Source organism: Salmo salar, chromosome 11 (assembly GCF_965601325.2).
Source record: "Salmo salar chromosome 11, fSalSal1, whole genome shotgun sequence".
Taxonomy (NCBI): domain Eukaryota; kingdom Metazoa; phylum Chordata; class Actinopteri; order Salmoniformes; family Salmonidae; genus Salmo; species Salmo salar.
This window is the reverse complement of record NC_138301.1, coordinates 73,573,064-73,592,857: the sequence shown is the minus strand read 5'-3', so window position 1 is coordinate 73,592,857 and position 19,794 is coordinate 73,573,064. Positions and strand designations below refer to the sequence as shown.

Genomic DNA, 19,794 nt, shown 5'->3' with positions numbered 1-19,794 from the left:
TCTGGAAACTAAAAACAGGGTTACCATTTTTCAGAGTAACGGTTGAAAAGCAAGACGAAAAATCAACTAACTGGCCAGTGCCACAATGGCCACTTTTCCTTTCAAATAAAAAACCAGCAGAGATAAAATGCTTATTTAAAGCATCACAAATATTTTTTTCACTTAGGATACAGGAATCTGAGGTAATTTGCTTAGGAAGAGAAACAGCAGAATTCCCCCGTTTCAGTGAATTAACGGTTTTCCATAATTTTGCAGGATCTCCTGCAGAATCTGTCATAGCATTAAGGAAGTAATTTGATTTAGCCTTTTTGACAGCTGCAGTACATTTATTTCTCAATTGCCTAAAAAACAGCCAATCAGCTGGAGTACCTGTTTTCCTCGCCAAGGCCCAGGCCCGATTCTTTTGCAGGAAAAGACCTGACAATTCAGGAGAGAACCAAGAACTGGTTCGGTTTCTTACTCTGTGATTCTTAAGCGGGGCATGTTTATCAGACATAGAGGTAACAATAGAAGAGAAAAAAGCAAGGGCTAAAACCGGGTCCAGAAAGCAGCAAGTGGATAAAAACTCAGAGTGATATAAGTCAAGGGTAAAAGCTTGCTGTGAGAAATGTTTATAATTTCTCTTAGAGATTATACAGGGATCAGAGTGTTTCAGCCTGGTATCTCTAATACAAGCAATAGGGCAGTGGTCACTGATATCATTTGCAAAAACCCCACTGGCTGTGTATTTATGGGGGGTGTTTGTTAGAATAATGTCTAGTAGAGTAGATTTTACTGGGTTCTTAAAGTTGGGACGGGTTGGTTTAGTTATCAGCTGAGTTAGATTTAGCTCAGTACAAATGTCTTTTAATTTATCGGATACTGGTGAAAGCCAATCCAGGTTAAAATCTCCCAAAATCAGTAATTCAGAGTTTGCATAATTAGACAGTATATCAGATAATTTGCATAGAGTACAAGGAGGAGCTGAGGGGGGGGCGATATACCCCTCCTAGAGTTAAACGAGCATTATTACCAAGTACCAAATTTAAAACTAGACATTCATATTGCTTTGGGACAGAGGTTGATATGGACACAGAAACATTTAAGCAGTATTTTACATAAATCGCGATACCACCACCTCTACCAACTCTATCAGCTCTATAAATATTGTACCGAATCAACTGAACATCTGAATCAGGCACAGAATCACACAGCCACGATTCAGATACAACCAATACGTCAACATTTGATTGTGAGACCAAAATTTCAATAAAGTCCAACTTTTGTATCAGGCTTCTAGCATTCAAATGAATTATTCCAATGCCATTGATACAGGAATTCATATCAGATGGAGTATCCAAGGTAGCACCTGAAGCTGCACTGGATGAGCAATAAACCATTTTCAAGCTATTGACAGAGCTCAATTTTATGGGGACAAGATTACATAAGGACATAAGGACATTGGCCAGAGGAAGAGAAGGTGACACCCAGTACATTTTGCTATTTCTGAAGAGGGTAAACATGCCAAAGATTACATTAACCTAAACAAACATGAGTACATTAGCCAAGGCAATAAGTACATTTATGACAGCTGGGACATACTGTCAGGAGGACACAGGAAGGAGGATGGTAGCAAAATGATCAACAGGTGAAAAGTATGCAATAAATGTATTATTTTTTGTATGACCATAAAGGGGTCCCGCCACCATTATAATCTAACCGGAAGCAGATATGGGCGTTACTGGGCGTGAACAAGCAAAGAACTCAGACTAAAAGATAATGGTGGCAGAAGGACTAAGGGGAGTAATTTCATTTACATATGAGATGTACCCATATGCTGTATGTGTATAAAAGCAGAGCAGGTGCTCAGAGAAGTTAGTTGGTTCCGCGGACCAGCACGGTTTTGCTACTTTGTATTAAAGCCTATATTGAATTCACAAGTTCTTGCAAGAGGGTTATATTTCTGAGGCAATATTCCACGACAGATGTTTCTACAACTTTGATTGGAGTCCAGCTGTGGTAAATTCAATTGATTTCACATGATTTGGAAAGGCACACACTTGTCTATATAAGGTCCCACAGTTGACAGTGCATGTCAGAGCAAAAACCAAGCCTTGATATTTGAAGGAATTGTCCGTAGAGCTCCGAGACAGGATTGTGTCGAGGCACAGATCTGGGGAAGGGTACCAAAAAATGTCCTCTGTGTTGAAGGTCCCCAAGAACACAGTGGCCTCCATCCTTAAATGGAAGAAGTTTGGAACCGTCAAGACTCTTCCTAGAGCTGGCTGCCTGGCCAAACTGAGCAATCGATGGTCATTCTGACAGAGCTCCAGAGTTCCTCTGTGAAGATGGGAGAACCTTCCAGAAGGACAACCATCTCTGCAGCACTCTACCATAATGGCCTGATTGGTAGAGTGGCCAGACGGAAGCCACTCCTCAGTAAAAGGCACATGACAGCCCACTTGGAGTTTGCCAAAAGACACCTAAAGACTCTCAGACCATGAGAAACAAAATTCTCAGGCATCACATCTGGAGGAAACCTGGCACCATCCCTACGGTGAAGCATGGTGGTGGCAGCATCATGCTGTGGGGATGTTTTTCAGCGGCAGGGACTGGGAGACTAGTCAGGATTGACTGAAAGATGAACAGAGCAAAGAACAAGAGAGAAACTGCTCCAGAGCCCTCATGACCTCAGACTGGGGCGAAGGTTCACCTTCCAACAGAACAACGACTGTCACGGGCGTCGTAAGGATTGGACCAAGGTGCAGCGGGAACGTGTATACTCATCTTCTTTATTAATTAAAAGAAGGAAAAACACAAATCACGTATACAAAACAATGAATGACACTAAACAGTTCTGTCAGGTGCTCAGACACTAAACAGGAGACAACTACCCACAAATCCCATAGAAAAAACACCACTCTTAAATAAGACCTTCAATTAGAAGCAACGATGAGCAGCTGCTTCCAATTGAAGGTCAACCCCATTAACTAAACATAGAAATAGAAAGACTAGAACTAACATAGAAATAAACTAACAAGAACATAGCCCAACAAACCCCGAAATACTCTAAACAAACATCCCTCTTACATAGGAACATAGCCCAACAAACCCCGAACCACATAAAACAAACACCCCCTGCCACGTCCTGACCAAACTACAATAACAAATAACCCCTTTACTGGTCAGGACGTGACAACGACTCTAAGCACACAGCTAAGACAACGCAGGAGTGGCTTTGGGACAAGTCTCAATGTCCTTGAGTGGCCCAGCCAGAGCCCGGACTTGAACCCGATCAAACATCTCCGGAGAGACCTGAAAATAGCTGTGCAGCGACGCTCCCCATCCAACCTGACAGAGTTTGAGAGGATCTGCAAGGAAGAATGAGAGAAACTCCCCAAATACAGGTGTGCCAAACTTGTACCGTCATACCCAAGAAGCCTTGAGGTTGTATTCGCTGCCAAATTTGCTTCAACAAAGTACTGAGTTAAGGGTCTGAATACTTATGTAAATGTGATATTACAGTTTAAAAAAAATTATACATTAGCAAAAATTCAACAAAAAATTTTTCTTTGTCAATATGGGGTATTGTGTGTAGATTGATTGGGGGGGGGGGGGGGGGGACTATTTAATCGATTTTAGAATAAGGCTGTAATTTAACAAAAATTTGGAACAAGACAAAGGGTCTGAATACTTTCCCGAATGCATTGCGTATATATATATTTATATATATATATATATATATATATATATATTTATGTAATGACAATTTTTTACATACATACACACACATATATATATATATGTGTGTGTATGTATGTAAAAAATTGTCATTACATAAAACATCTGCACATTTCAGATTGTTCTCCATCTCAGCATGGCCGTCGCCATGGGAACGCACCGACTGGCACAACAAACTCTTGCCTGACTGCTTAGCTACTGTAGCCTGATACTTTTTACCGAAAAACAAAAACAATGAAATTACTAACTTAGACAAAATACATATTTAGTTTCCTGGACAAAATGACGTGTAGAAATATCGATCCTTTGTCACTTGATGAGACCATTGATGAAGGGAAAGAGGAGACCGATGTGGAGAAGAGAAGATCCTCGGTGTGGGAACATCAGGAGCTTGCCCAGGTTAGCTAGCTAGCTGGCTAGAGAGGGAATGAGTTGAATAGCCTTCATGTTTATAACTCTTTCTAGAGCAGTTATCTGCCCAGGTTAGCTGGCTAGAGAGGGAATGAGTTGAATAGCCTTCATGTTTATAACTCTTTCTAGAGCAGTTAGCTGCCCAGGTTAGCTGGCTAGAGAGGGAATGAGTTGAATAGCCTTCATGTTTATAACTCTTTCTAGAGCAGTTAGCCGCCCAGGTTAGCTAGCTAGCTGGCTAGAGAGGGAATGAGTTGAATAGCCTTAATGTTTATAACTCCTTCTAGAGCAGTTAGCTGCCCAGGTTAGCTAGCTAGCTGGCTAGAGAGGGAATGAGTTGAATAGCCTTCATGTTTATAACTCTTTCTAAAGCAGTTATCTGCCCAGGTTAGCTGGCTAGAGAGGGAATGACTTGAATAGCCTTCATGTTTATAACTCTTTCTAGAGCAGTTAGCTGCCCAGGTTAGCTGGCTAGCTGGCTAGAGAGGGAATGAGTTGAATAGCCTTCATGTTTATAACTCTTTCTAGAGCAGTTAGCCGCCCAGGTTAGCTGGCTAGAGAGGGAATGAGTTGAATAGCCTTCATGTTTATAACTCTTTCTAGAGCAGTTAGCCGCCCAGGTTAGCTGACTAGCTGGCTAGAGAGGGAATGAGTTGAATAGCCTTCATGTTTATAACTCTTTCTAGAGCAGTTAGCTGCCCAAGTTAGCTAGCTAGCTGGCTAGAGAGGGAATGAGTTGAATAGCCTTCATGTTTATAACTCTTTCTAGAGCAGTTATCTGCCCAGGTTAGCTGGCTAGAGAGGGAATGAGTTGAATAGCCTTCATGTTTATAACTCTTTCTAGAGCAGTTAGCTGCCCAGGTTAGCTGTCTAGAGAGGGAATGAGTTGAATAGCCTTCATGTTTATAACTCTTTCTAGAGCAGTTAGCCGCCCAGGTTAGCTGGCTAGCTGGCTAGAGAGGGAATGAGTTGAATAGCCTTCATGTTTATAACTCTTTCTAGAGCAGTTAGCTGCCCAGGTTAGCTAGCTAGCTGGCTAGAGAGGGAATGAGTTGAATAGCCTTCATGTTTATAACTCTTTCTAGAGCAGTTAGCTGCCCAGGTTAGCTAGCTAGCTGGCTAGAGAGGGAATGAGTTGAATAGCCTTCATGTTTATAACTCTTTCTAGAGCAGTTAGCTGCCCAGGTTAGCTAGCTAGCTGGCTAGAGAGGGAATGAGTTGAATAGCCTTCATGTTTATAACTCTTTCTAGAGCAGTTTGCCGCCCAGGTTAGCTAGCTAGCTGGCTAGAGAGGGAATGAGTTGAATAGCCTTCATGTTTATAACTCTTTCTAGAGCAGTTAGCTAACTATGTTATATGCTGTAGTAGTGTACAGCTACTTCCCTGTAAACTGTTATAAAACTACAAACGACAATGAGTGATTGGTTAATTAATAGTTAACGTTAGCAAGTCAAGCTAACAGCGAGCCACATAGCTATACATAATTCATTGTATTGCACCTGTGTCATAACACTGACAATAACATGGATGAATGATGACAACTGTCAACTAGCCTACTAGACAGCAAGCTTTTAATGAAAACAGTTTCCTTAAACATGGAAACACTTTGAGTGCCAAGTCTTGTTTGTGCTATCATGCCCAAGTCCTTACCACTCATGACACAACCAGATCTGGGACCAGGCTAGGAAACGCTGCATGAAAAGCCCTCCTGCTATACATCTGGCTGGTGACCAAACATATAAATGATGACCAAGACATCTCAACAGATGGCTCGTTAATTGAGGTGCCATTTTTTTGGAACAGAAAGAACAGACCTCAGCTATTGTATTAAAATGATGGACGTTCACATTATCATTACTGCGATGCTTTAGTGACTTTAGTCGTGTTCAAAACATATATAAGTGACTTAGTTGAGCTTTCACAATACAATTTTAGATAGTTTCAGATGATTTGGACAATTTGAAAAAATGCTAATATCAGTCCCATGACTTGAATGGGATTTGTGCCAAAAATGCTAAAACGTTAGCATGTTGAAACAGTGCTAGGGAAACAACTGGGCCCAAATAATACTACTATGTGTAATGAAGATGTGAAATGGGGCTTGATTCCCCGTGCCTCTTCAGACCCCCATCATGGTGTAATGAATATGTGAAACGGGGCTTGATTCCCCGTGCCTCTTCAGACCCCCATCATGGTGTAATGAAGATGTGAAATGGGGCTTGATTCCCCGTGCCTCTTCAGACCCCCTTCATGGTGTAATAAAGATGTGAAATGGGGCTTGATTCCCCGTGCCTCTTCAGACCCCCATCATGGTGTAATGAAGATGTGAAACGGGGCTTGATTCTCCGTGCCTCTTCAGACCCCCTTCATGGTCTAATGGAGATGTGATATGGGGCTTGATTCCCTGTGCCTCTGCAGATTCCCATCAAGGTGCTGAGGGGTCACACAGACGCTGTCACCAGCTGTCACTTCTGCTTTGACGACACCAAAGTCCTGACCAGCTCCCACGACAAGACGGCCACTCTATGGGTAGGTCCACCAAACACAAGGACTGACCAGCTCCCACGACAAGACGGCCACTCTATGGGTAGGTCCACCAAACACTAGTCCTGACCAGCTCCCACGACAAGACGGCCACTCTATGGGTAGGTCCACCAAACACTAGTCCTGACCAGCTCCCACGACAAGACGGCCACTCTATGGGTAGGTCCACCAAACACTAGTCCTGACCAGCTCCCACGACAAGACGGCCACTCTATGGGTAGGTCCACCAAACACTAGTCCTGACCAGCTCCCACGACAAGACGGCCACTCTATGGGTAGGTCCACCAAACACTAGTCCACCAAACACTAGTCCTGACCAGCTCCCACGACAAGACGGCCACTCTATGGGTAGGTCCACCAAACACAAGGACTGACCAGCTCCCACGACAAGACGGCCACTCTATGGGTAGGTCCACCAAACACTAGTCCTGACCAGCTCCCACGACAAGACGGCCACTCTATGGGTAGGTCCACCAAACACTAGTCCTGACCAGCTCCCACGACAAGACGGCCACTCTATGGGTAGGTCCACCAAACACTAGTCCTGACCAGCTCCCACGACAAGACGGCCACTCTATGGGTAGGTCCACCAAACACTAGTCCTGACCAGCTCCCACGACAAGACGGCCACTCTATGGGTAGGTCCACCAAACACTAGTCCACCAAACACTAGTCCTGACCAGCTCCCACGACAAGACGGCCACTCTATGGGTAGGTCCACCAAACACAAGGACTGACCAGCTCCCACGACAAGACGGCCACTCTATGGGTAGGTCCACCAAACACAAGGACTGACCAGCTCCCACGACAAGACGGCCACTCTATGGGTAGGTCCACCAAACACTAGGTCTGCTTCCCAAATGGAACACTTCCCTATGTAGTGCACTACTTATGACCACTATTCCCTATATAGTGCACTACTTATGACCACTATTCTCTATATAGTGCACTACTTATGACCACTATTCCCTATATAGTCCACCACTATTCCCTATATAGTGCACTACTTATGACCACTATTCCCTATATAGTGCACTAGTTTTGGTGTGCAGGGAATATGTATCCATTTGGGAGTCGGTGTGTGTTAATTAATACAGACGTACACATCTCAAGGAAGTTACAAGGTCTGTTATTGAAGCTGTTTCAGTTTCCTGTCTGTGTGATGTCACACACCTAATCCGTCTCAGTGTTTATGTGGATCTTGTTTCACTCCTGTCTGTGGATGTCTGTTTTACAGTTGAAGTGGGAAGTTTACATACACTTAGGTTGGAGTCATTAAAACTCGTTTTTTCAACCACTCCACAAATTTCTTGTTAGCCTGTTAGGGCTAGGGGGCAGTATTGACACGGCTGGATAAAAAACATACCCGATTTAATCTGGTTACCACTCCTACCCAGTAACTAGAATATGTCATAATTCAACTTTCTCAAACATACGACTATTTTACACCATTTTAAAGATACACTTCTCCTTGATGTAACCACATTGTCCGATTTCAAAAAGGCTTTACAGCGAAAGCAACACATTAGATTATGTTAGGAGAGTACATAGACAAAAATAATCACACAGCCATTTTCCATGCAAGGACATGTGTCAATAAAACCCAAAACACAGCTAAATGAAGCACTAACCTTTGACGATCTTCAGCAGATGACACTGCTAGGACATTATGTTACACAATACATGTATGTTTTGTTCGATAAAGTTGATATTTATATCCAAAAACAGCATTTTACACTGGCGCGTGACGTTCAGAAAATATTTTGCCTCGAATACTGCCGGTGAATCAGCACAACAATTTACAAAAATACTCATCGTAAACGTTGATAAAATATTAAACTGCCATTCAAAGAATTATAGATGAACATCTCCTTTATGCAACTGCTGTGACAGATTTAAAAAAAGCTTCACGGGGAAAGCACACTTTGCAATAATCTGAGTACTGCACTCAGAAAAATACACCAGGCAATACAGATACCCGCCATTTTGGAGTCATCTAAAATCATAAATAGCATTAGAAATATTCACTTACCTTTGATGATCTTTCTCAGAAGGCACTTCCAGGAATCCCAGGTCCACAATAAATGTTGTTTTGTTTGATAAAGTCCATAATTTATGTCCAAATAACTCCTTGTTGTTTGCGCGTTCAGTAAGCTACTCCAAATGTAGGAAGCGCGGCCCAAATTTCACGACAAAAAGTTATATTTACATTCGTTGAAACATGTCAAACGTTGTAAAACATCAATCTTTAGGGCCTTTTTAACTTAGAACTTCAATAATATTCCAACCGGATGATTCCAATGTCTTGAAAAACGTTTTGGAACACAGCTACCTCCTCACGTGAACGCGCATAATTGTGGCCTGTCATGCTCTCGGTCATCAGACTCCAGGAGGTCTTGTTCGCTCTCTGTTGACTGCAAAAGCCTGAAACACGTTCTAAAGACTGTTGACATCTAGTGGAAGCCTTAGGAAGTGCAAATTGAACCCTAAGTCACTGTATACTGAATAGGCCCAGTCTTGAAAAACTACAATCCACTTCCTGGTTGGGTTTTTCTCAGGTTTTTGCCTGCCATATGAGTTCTGTTATACTCACAGACACCATTCAAACAGTTTTAGAAACTTCAGAGTGTTTTCTATCCAAATCTACTAATAATATGCATATTCTAGTTTCTGAGCCAGAGTAGTAACCTGTTTAACCTCTCTGGGCTAGGCGGGACGAATTCGTCCCACCTACGTAACAGCCACTGGCAGCCTGTGGCGCGATTTTCAAAACCTTAAAAATCCTATTACTTCAATTTCTCAAACATATGACTTTTTTACAGCTATTTAAAGACAAGACTCTCGTTAATCTAACCACACTGTCCGATTTCAAAAAGGCTTTACAACGAAAGCAAAACATTAGATTATGTCAGCAGAGTACCAAACCAGAAATAATCAGACACCCATTTTTCAAGCCAGCATATAATGTCACCAAAACCCAGAAGACAGCTAAATGCAGCACTCACCTTTGATGATCTTCATCAGATGACAACCCTAGGACATTATGTTATACAATACATGCATGTTTTGTTCAATCAAGTTCATATTTATATCAAAAACCAGCTTTTTACATTAGCATGTGACATTCAGAACTAGCATACCCCCCGCAAACTTCCGGGGAATTCGCTAACATTTTACTAAATTACTCACGATAAACGTTCACAGAAAGCATAACAATTATTTTAAGAATTATAGATACAGACCTCCTCTATGCACTCGATATGTCCGATTTTAAAATAGCTTTTTGGTGAAAGCACATTTTGCAATATTCTAAGTACATAGCCCAGGCATCACGGGCTAGCTATTTAGACACCCGGCAAGTTTAGCACTCACCATAATCATATTTACTATTATAAAAGTTTGATTACCTTTTGTTGTCTTCGTCAGAATGCACTCCCAGGACTGCTACTTCAATAATAAATGTTGGTTTGGTCCAAAATAATCCATCGTTATATCCGAATAGCGGCGTTTTGTTCGTGCGTTCCAGACACTATCCGAAATGGTAAAGAAGGGTCGTGCGCATGGCGCAATTCGTGACAAAAAATTCTAAATATTCCATTACCGTACTTCGAAGCATGTCAACCGCTGTTTAAAATCAATTTTTACGACATTTTTCTCGTAGAAAAGCGATAATATTCCGACAGGGAATCTCCTTTTCGGCAAACAGAGGAAAAAATCACAAAGGCGGGGGCGGTCGGGTCACGCGCATAAGCCCAGAGTCCCTTGATCGGCCACTTGAGAAAGGCGATAATGTGTTTCAGCCTGGGGCTGGGATGACGACATTCTGTTTTTTCCCGGGCTCTGAGCGCCTATGGAAGACGTGGGAAGTGTCACGTTAGAGCAGAGATCCTTAGTAAAAGATAGAGATGGAAAAGAAGTTCAAGAAATGGTCAGACAGGCCACTTCCTGTAAAGGAATCTCTCAGGTTTTGACCTGCCATTTGAGTTCTGTTATACTCACAGACACCATTCAAACAGTTTTAGAAACTTTACGGTGTTTTCTATCCATATGTAATAAGTATATGCATATTCTAGTTACTGGGTAGGAGTGGTAACCAGATTAAATCGGGTATGTTTTTTATCCAGCCGTGTCAATACTGCGCCCTATCCTAAACAGGTTAAATTGGGTACGTTTTTCATCCGGCCGTGAAAATACTGCCCCCTAGCCCAGACAGGTTTTAACAAACTATAGTTTTGGCAAGTTGGTTAGGACATCTACTTTGGGCATGACACAAGTCATTTTTCCAACAATTGTTTACAGACAGATTATTTCACTTATAATTCACTGTATCACATTTCCAGTGGGTCAGAAGTTTACATACACTAAGTTGACTGTGCCTTTAAACAGCTTGGAAAATTCCAGAAAATTATGTCATGGCTTTAGACGCTTCTGATAGGCTAATTGACAACATATGAGTCAATTGGAGGTGTACCTGTGGATGTATTTCAAGGCCTAACTTCAAACGCAGTGCCTCTATGCTTGACATCATGGGAAAATCAAAAGAAATCAGCCAAGACCTCAGAAAAAAATTGGAGACGTCCACAAGTCTGGTTCATCCTTGGGAGCAATTTCCAAATGCCTGAAGGTACCACGTTCATCTGTACAAACAATAGTCTGCAAGTATGAACACCATGGGACTACGCAGCCGACATATCGCTCAGGAAGGAGAAACATTCTGTCTCCTAGTGTCACGATTCCTACCGACGGTGGCGCCCCCTCCTGCTCGGGTGGCGCTCGGCGGTTGTCGTCACCGGCCTAATAGCTACCACCGATTCCCTTTTTGTTTTTCCCTTTTTTTATGTTTTCTCACCTGCCCTGAGTTAGTCAATTAAGAGGGCTATTTAGTTCAGCTGGCCCGCTCCCTATTGTGCGGGATTGTTTTTCTGTGTGTCGACTGCGTTTTGTTCGACTGTGCTTGTCGATTGTATTTTCCCTGTTGGTGGGAAACCGTTTATTTTGTACATGTGGTTTATTAAAATTACCACACAGTGTTCGCTGCTTCCTGCGCTTCTTTCCGCCACACTACAGACAAGCCGTTACACCTAGAGATGAAAGTACTTCGGTGCGAAAAGTGCAAATCAATCCCAGAAAAACAGCAGGACCTTTTGAAGATGCTGGAGGAAACAGGTACAAAAGTATCTATATCCATAGTAAAAGGAGTCCTATATCGACAAAACCTGAAAGGCCGCTCAGCAAGGAAGAAGCCACTGCTCCAAAACCGCCATAAAAAAGCCAGACTAAGGTTTGCAACTGCACATGGGGACAAAGATCGTACTTTTTAGAGAAATGTCCTCTGGTCTGATTAAACAAAAATAGAACTGTTTGGCCATAATGACCATCGTTAGATTTAGAGGAAAAAGGGGGAGGCTTGCAAGCCGAAGAAGACCATCCCAACCGTGAAGCACGGGGCTGGCAGCATCATGTTGTGGGGGTGCTTTGCTGCAGGGGGGACTGGTGCACTTCACAAAATAGATGGCATCATGAGGGAGGAAAATCATGTAGATATATTGAAGCAACATCTCAAGACATCAGTCAGGAGGTTAAAGCTTAGTCGCAAATGGGTCTTCCAAATGAACAATGACCTCAAGCATACTTCCAAATTTGTGGCAGAGTGGCTTAAGGACAACAAAGTCAAGGTATTGGAGTGGCCATCACAAAGCCCTGACCTTAATCCTATAGAACATTTGTGGGCAGATCTGAAAAAGAGTGTGCAAGCGAGGAGGCCTAAAAACCTGACTCAGTTACTCCAGCTCTGTCAGGAGGAATGGGCCAAAATTCACCCAACTTATTGTGGGAAGCTTGTGGAAGGCTACCCAAAACGTTTGACCCAAGTTAAACAATTTAAAGGCAATGCTTCCAAATACTAATTGAGTGTATGTAAACTTCTGACCCACTGGGAATGTGATGAAAGAAATAAAAGCTGAAATAAATCATTCTCTCTACTATTATTCTGACATTTCACATTCTTAAAATAAAGTGGTGATCCTAACTGACCTAAGACAGGGAATTTTTACTAGGATTAAATGTCAGGAATTGTGAAAAACTGAGTTTAAATGTATTTGGCTAAGGTGTATGTAAACTTCCGATTTCAACTGTACCTATATTAACATATTCATGTTGAAATATTATTGCGCCATCTGGCCTATAGGTATTAACCTGATCTATATGATATGCTTGTGGCCTAAATAGCACCCTTATTCTTTATATAGTGCACTACTTCTGACCAAGGCCTATAGGTATTAACCTGATCTATAGGATATGGCTGTGGCCTAAATAGCACCCTTATTCTTTATATAGTGCACTACTTCTGACAAAGGCCTATAGGTATTAACCTGATCTATAGGATATGCCTGTGGCCTAAATAGCACCCTTATTCCCTATATAGTGCACTACTTCTGACCAAGGCCTATAGGCATTAACCTGATCTATATGATAAGTATTATGCCTAAATAGCACCCTTATTCCCTATATAGTGCACTACTTCTGACCAAGGCCTATAGGTATTAACCTGATCTATAGGATATTCTGTGGCCTAAATAGCACCCTTATTTTCTATATAGTGCACTACTTCTGACCAAGGCCTATAGGTATTAACCTGATCTATAGGATATGCCTCTGGCCTAAATAGCACCCTTATTCCCTATATAGTGCACTACTTCTGACCAAGGCCTATAGGTATTAACCTGATCTATAGGATATGCTTGTGGCCTAAATAGCACCCTTATTCCCTATATAGTGCACTACTTCTGACCAAGGCCTATAGGTATTAACCTGATCTGTATGATATACTGTGGCCTAAATAGCACCCTTATTCCCTATATAGTGCACTACTTCGGACCAAGGACCTATAGGGCTCTGGTCAAGAGTAGTGCACTCTGTAGGGAATAGGGTGCCATTAGGACCACACTATGTATGTCTGCTTCTGAAGGACACAGAGAGTGGTGCCGCTCTGTCGGTGTTTAAGAGAGGACATCTGTCGAACGTCTCTGAGTGTGCCTTGATTCCTGACAAGAAAAGGTGAGTTGTCAGTGTGTTTCCGATCGCCTACCCTTCTCCAGAAGTGTGCACTCGTACACTCCCAACGTATTCCCTAACACCAGAGGGGGAAGTGTACAAGTGCACACTTTGGGAGAAGGGTAGATCATCAGAATGTAGCCTTGCTGTTATCAAAATTGACCACAGAAAGCCCTTGTCTGTTTGTTGTGACTAGCGATTTATACATGAGTTATAACTCTTCATGTCATTGTTTTGTTTCCTCAAATATCACATCCCACATATCTGGGAATAGGGCAGTAATAGGGCTGGGTATAGGGCTGGGAATAGGGCTGGGTATAGGACTGGGTATAGGACTGGGTATAGGGCCGGGTATAGGCCCGGGAATAGGGCCGGGTATAGGGCCGGGTATAGGGCCGGGAATAGGGCCGGGAATAGTGCCAGTATAGGGCCGGGAATAGGGCTGGGTATAGCCAGGGACCTCACCATACCATATTACCACCATACTACATTATCACCATACCACATTACCACCATACCACATTATCACGATACCACATTACCACCATACCACATTATCACCATACCACATTATCACAATACCATATTACCACCATTCTGAGGGACCTCACCATACCATATTACCACCATATCATATTATAACCATACCACATTACCACCATACCATATTATCACCATACCATATTACCACCATACCATATTACCACCATACCATATTACCACCATACCACATTATCACCATACCATATTACCACCATACTGAGGGACCTCACCATACCATATTACCACCATACCATATTATCACCATACCACATTACCACCATACCATATTATCACCATACCATATTACCACCATACCACATTTTCACCATACCATATTATCACCATACCATATTACCACCATACTGAGGGACCTCACCATACCATATTACCACCATACCATATTACCACCATACCATATTATCACCATACCATATTACCACCATACCACATTACCACCATCCCACATTACCACCATACCACATTACCACCATCCCACATAACCACCATACCACATCATCACCATTCCACATTACCACCATACCACATTATCACCATACCATATTATCACCATACCACATTACCACCATCCCACATTACCACCATACCACATTATCACCATACCATATTATCACCATACCACATTACCACCATACCACATTATCACCATACCACATTACCACCATACCACATTATCACCCTACCATATTACCACCATGCCATATTATCACCATACCATATTACCACCATACCACATTACCACCATACCACATTACCACCATACCATATTACCACCATACCACATTACCACCATACCATATTATCACCATACTGAGGGACCTCACCATACCATATTACCACCATACCATATTATCACCATACCATATTACCACCATACCACATTATCACCATACCACATTACCACCATACCACATTACCACCATACCATATTATCACCATACCATATTACCACCATACTGAGGGACCTCACCATACCATTTTACTACCATACCATATTACCACCATACCATATTACCACCATACCATATTATCACCATACCATATTACCACCATACCACATTACCACCATACCATATTACCACCATACCACATTACCACCATACCATATTATCACCATATTACCACCATACTGAGGGAACATATTGCTCACTACTCTTCGTGTTTTCCCCATGGGAGGTAGCACACGCTTGTTTACATGTCTGGATTGTTGTTTCAGTCCTTAACCATGTCTCTGGACTGCACTCGTCACGGTATTTCTCTGCATTCAAATTCCTATCGATAAAATGCAATTGTGTTCTCTGTCCGTAGACTATTCATGCCCATACCATAACCCCACTGCCACCATGGGGCACTCTGTTCACAACGTTGACATAAACAAAACGCTCGCCCATACAACGCCATACACGTAGTCTGCGGTTGTGAAGCCGGTTGGACGTACTGCCAAATTCTCTAAAATTACTTTGGAGGTGGCTTATGGTAGAGAAATGACCATTCTATTCCCTGGCAACAGCTCTGGTGGACATTCCTGCAGTCAGCATGCCAATTGCACGCTCCCTCAACTTGAGACATCTATGGCATTGTGTTGTGTGACAAAACTGCACATTTTAGAGTGGCCTTTTATTGTCCCCAGCACAAGGTGCACCTGTGTAATGATCATTCTGTTTAATCAGCTTCTTGATTATGCCACACCTGTCAGGTGGATGGATTATCTTGGCAAAGTAGAAATACTCACTACCAGGGATGTAAACAACATTTGTTCACAACTATTATTTAAAAAAAATGTAATATATTTTTATTCAAGTTTTACAAAATGTACATGAATGTAAGTACAACGATTTTACCATATCCTAACCACCCTTCCTCCCTTTCTCCCTCCGCACAACACATCCAAAAATAGCAATCAAGGGACATGGCTGCAGACTCATTTCAAGCACCTCAGATAAAACATTTACAATAGGATCCCAGTAATTTTGTAGTTTAGAGTATCAAATAAACATGTGACTAAGGTCACCATACTGGTGAGACATGACCTCTATCATGACCTCACACTCATCATTTTACATTTGGATATATTTCAGACAATCAGAATTTTGGAAAAAAAATACCACTCTTATGTTAAACCTTAAATTGTATGAGACCAAGACGGGCACAAGATGTAGTGGAGCTCTACTCTATCAATCACCTCATCCCACCACTCTTACATTCAACCCCCATTTCCTCTTCCCAAGCAGATGTAGTTTTGTTGGCGGTGTCAGGTGCGTCGTAGAAAGTGGACCAAGGCGCAGCGGGTATCGTGCTCATCTTCTTTTATTTATAAGTGAACACTTAAACAAAATAAATCGACGTCAACCAACAGTTCCGTAAGGATGCAAGGACTATACGAAAAAAAACTACCCACAAAACCCATGAAGAAAAAACCCCTACTTAAATATGGCCTCCAATTAGAAGCAACGAAAAATAGCTGCCTCCAATTGAAGGCCAAACCAAAACCCTGAACATAGAAATAGAACTAGAAAACCCACATAGAAATAGAAAACATAGAACATAAACCAAAACCCCGAAACACACAAAACAAACTCACCCCTGCCACGTCCTGACCAACTACAATAACAAAAGGACCCCTTTACTGGTCAGGACGTGACAGGTGGAGTGTTTGTCCGTTGACATAAGACACAGATAGATGTGAGAAATCACTGCTTTCTGTCGAGGTAATAGAGTCAATAAACCATCCCAGGGTTGGCGATGGGGGTGGAGCAGGGAAGGCAGAACATTGGCAGGAGACTAGTTTCAAGGTAATGGAAAAAAGTCAGATGGAGGCAAAGAGTGTTTAAAGGCCAAGTTGGGAAAACTAGAAAAAAATACATTTACATATAAGTCTTGGAAGGACGTAATACCTTTCATTGTTCAGTGAGAGAAAGCATTATCTATTAGATAAGGACTTAATACTTTTCATTGTTCAATGAGAGAAAGCATTATCTATTATATAAGGACTTAATACCTTTCATTGTCCAGTAAGAGAAAGCATTATCTATTAGATAAGGACTTGAAACCTGTCATTGTTCTGTGAGAGAAAGCATGATCTATTAGATAAGGACTTGAAACCTTTCATTGTCCAGTGAGAGAAAGCATTATTTATTAGTGAAGTGATTATTGTCAATAGGACTCGTAGTAGATGCAGAGGAGTATTTAAAATGCTGTCGAAACTGGTACCAGATCTTAAGTGTGGAAAGCACTAGAGGCTTGCCAGTATAGCGAGAGGGGGATGCTGGGAGAGAAGAGCAGAGTAAAGCAGGAAGAGAAGCAGAAATTCCAGAATGTGCCTCTTGGTGGCACCATGGGGTATCTGGAACATGTAACCAGACTGGACCTTTCTGGAAGTTGGAGACCGGTAATAGAGCAATTTAACACTGTTCTGTGGTCAGGTGACAGCAGTTAGACACTGTTCTCTGGTCAGGTGACAGCAGTTAGACACTGTTCTCTGGTCAGGTGACAGCAGTTTAACACTGTTCTCTGGTCAGGTGACAGCAGTTTAACACTGTTCTCTGGTCAGGTGACAGCAGTTTAACACTGTTCTCTGGTCAGGTGACAGCAGTTTAACACTGTTCTCTGGTCAGGTGACAGCAGTTAGACAATGTTCTCTGGTCAGGTGACAGCAGTTTAACACTGTTCTCTGGTCAGGTGACAGCAGTTTAACACTGTTCTGTGGTCAGGTGACAGCAGTTAGACACTGTTCTCTGGTCAGGTGACAGCAGTTTAACACTGTTCTCTGGTCAGGTGACAGCAGTTAGACACTGTTCTGTGGTCAGGTGACAGCAGTTTAACACTGTTCTCTGGTCAGGTGACAGCAGTTTAACACTGTTCTCTGGTCAGGTGACAGCAGTTTAACACTGTTCTGTGGTCAGGTGACAGCAGTTAGACACTGTTCTCTGGTCAGGTGACAGCAGTTTAACACTGTTCTGTGGTCAGGTGACAGCAGTTTAACACTGTTCTGTGGTCAGGTGACAGCAGTTAGACACTGTTCTCTGGTCAGGTGACAGCAGTTTAACACTGTTCTCTGGTCAGGTGACAGCAGTTTAACACTGTTCTGTGGTCAGGTGACAGCAGTTTAACACTGTTCTGTGGTCAGGTGACAGCAGTTTAACACTGTTCTCTGGTCAGGTGACAGCAGTTAGACACTGTTCTCTGGTCAGGTGACAGCAGTTAGACACTGTTCTCTGGTCAGGTGACAGCAGTTTAACACTGTTCTCTAGTCAGGTGACAGCAGTTAGACACTGTTCTCTGGTCAGGTGACAGCAGTTAGACACTGTTCTCTGGTCAGGTGACAGCAGTTTAACACTGTTCTGTGGTCAGGTGACAGCAGTTTAACACTGTTCTGTGGTCAGGTGACAGCAGTTAGACACTGTTCTCTGGTCAGGTGACAGCAGTTTAACACTGTTCTCTGGTCAGGTGACAGCAGTTTAACACTGTTCTGTGGTCAGGTGACAGCAGTTTAACACTGTTCTGTGGTCAGGTGACAGCAGTTTAACACTGTTCTCTGGTCAGGTGACAGCAGTTAGACACTGTTCTCTGGTCAGGTGACAGCAGTTAGACACTGTTCTCTGGTCAGGTGACAGCAGTTTAACACTGTTCTCTAGTCAGGTGACAGCAGTTAGACACTGTTCTCTGGTCAGGTGACAGCAGTTAGACACTGTTCTCTGGTCAGGTGACAGCAGTTTAACACTGTTCTGTAGTCAGGTGACAGCAGTTTAACACTGTTCTCTGGTCAGGTGACAGCAGTTTAACACTGTTCTCTGGTCAGGTGACAGCAGTTTAACACTGTTCTCTGGTCAGGTGACAGCAGTTAGACACTGTTCTGTGGTCAGGTGACAGCAGTTAGACACTGTTCTGTGGTCAGGTGACAGCAGTTTAACACTGTTCTCTGGTTAGGTGACAGCAGTTTAACACTGTTCTCTAGTCAGGTGACAGCAGTTAGACACTGTTCTCTGGTCAGGTGACAGCAGTTAGACACTGTTCTCTGGTCAGGTGACAGCAGTTTAACAAGTTAAAACGTACAAATATCTGTAAGTTTGGGTGGATGGGAATTTTAGCTTCGCCACCACCATGTAGAGAACCTTGTCAGGGAAACTCCAGCTTCATGGTTTTTATTTACCGGCACAAAAGCTTGTTTTTCCTTTGCCGAGAGAAAGGATTTGATTCGTTGCACTTTTCACTCTGTATCTATGGTGATGCTATTCATGTACCTGTCTCCAGCTCTACTCTGAAGGGTGTTGTCTCTGTGTATCATGCAGCTCTTTATTGTGTCACCAATCAGAGACGTGTAACTCACCATTGTGATCTCTACAGTCCTCTAAAGGAGTTTTGGCACAGGTACAGCCGACTAGCGCTTGCTAACTTTACCTACACTATCAAATCGAGTAAAATATCGATAAAATATTGTCCTAAAGTAATATTGCGATATATAATTATCGATTTTTTTTCCCCCATCACCAGATGGTATGATTCCCC

General features: G+C 42.5%; 1 protein-coding gene across 1 annotated transcript in view; it reads left to right on the top strand.

Annotated features, from left to right (window-relative positions):
* The first annotated feature begins 3,867 nt into the window (after positions 1 to 3,867).
* The window catches only part of LOC106562075 (WD repeat-containing protein 88), a 113,360-nt gene continuing 97,433 nt past the window's right edge, over positions 3,868 to 19,794 (top strand). Inside the window, exons 1-3 of the mRNA XM_045689776.2 lie at positions 3,868 to 4,119; positions 6,550 to 6,660; positions 13,643 to 13,731. Of these exons, the coding sequence (XP_045545732.1) occupies positions 4,003 to 4,119; positions 6,550 to 6,660; positions 13,643 to 13,731 (317 nt within the window). The 5' untranslated portion in view covers positions 3,868 to 4,002. The remainder of the gene's footprint in view (positions 4,120 to 6,549; positions 6,661 to 13,642; positions 13,732 to 19,794) is intronic.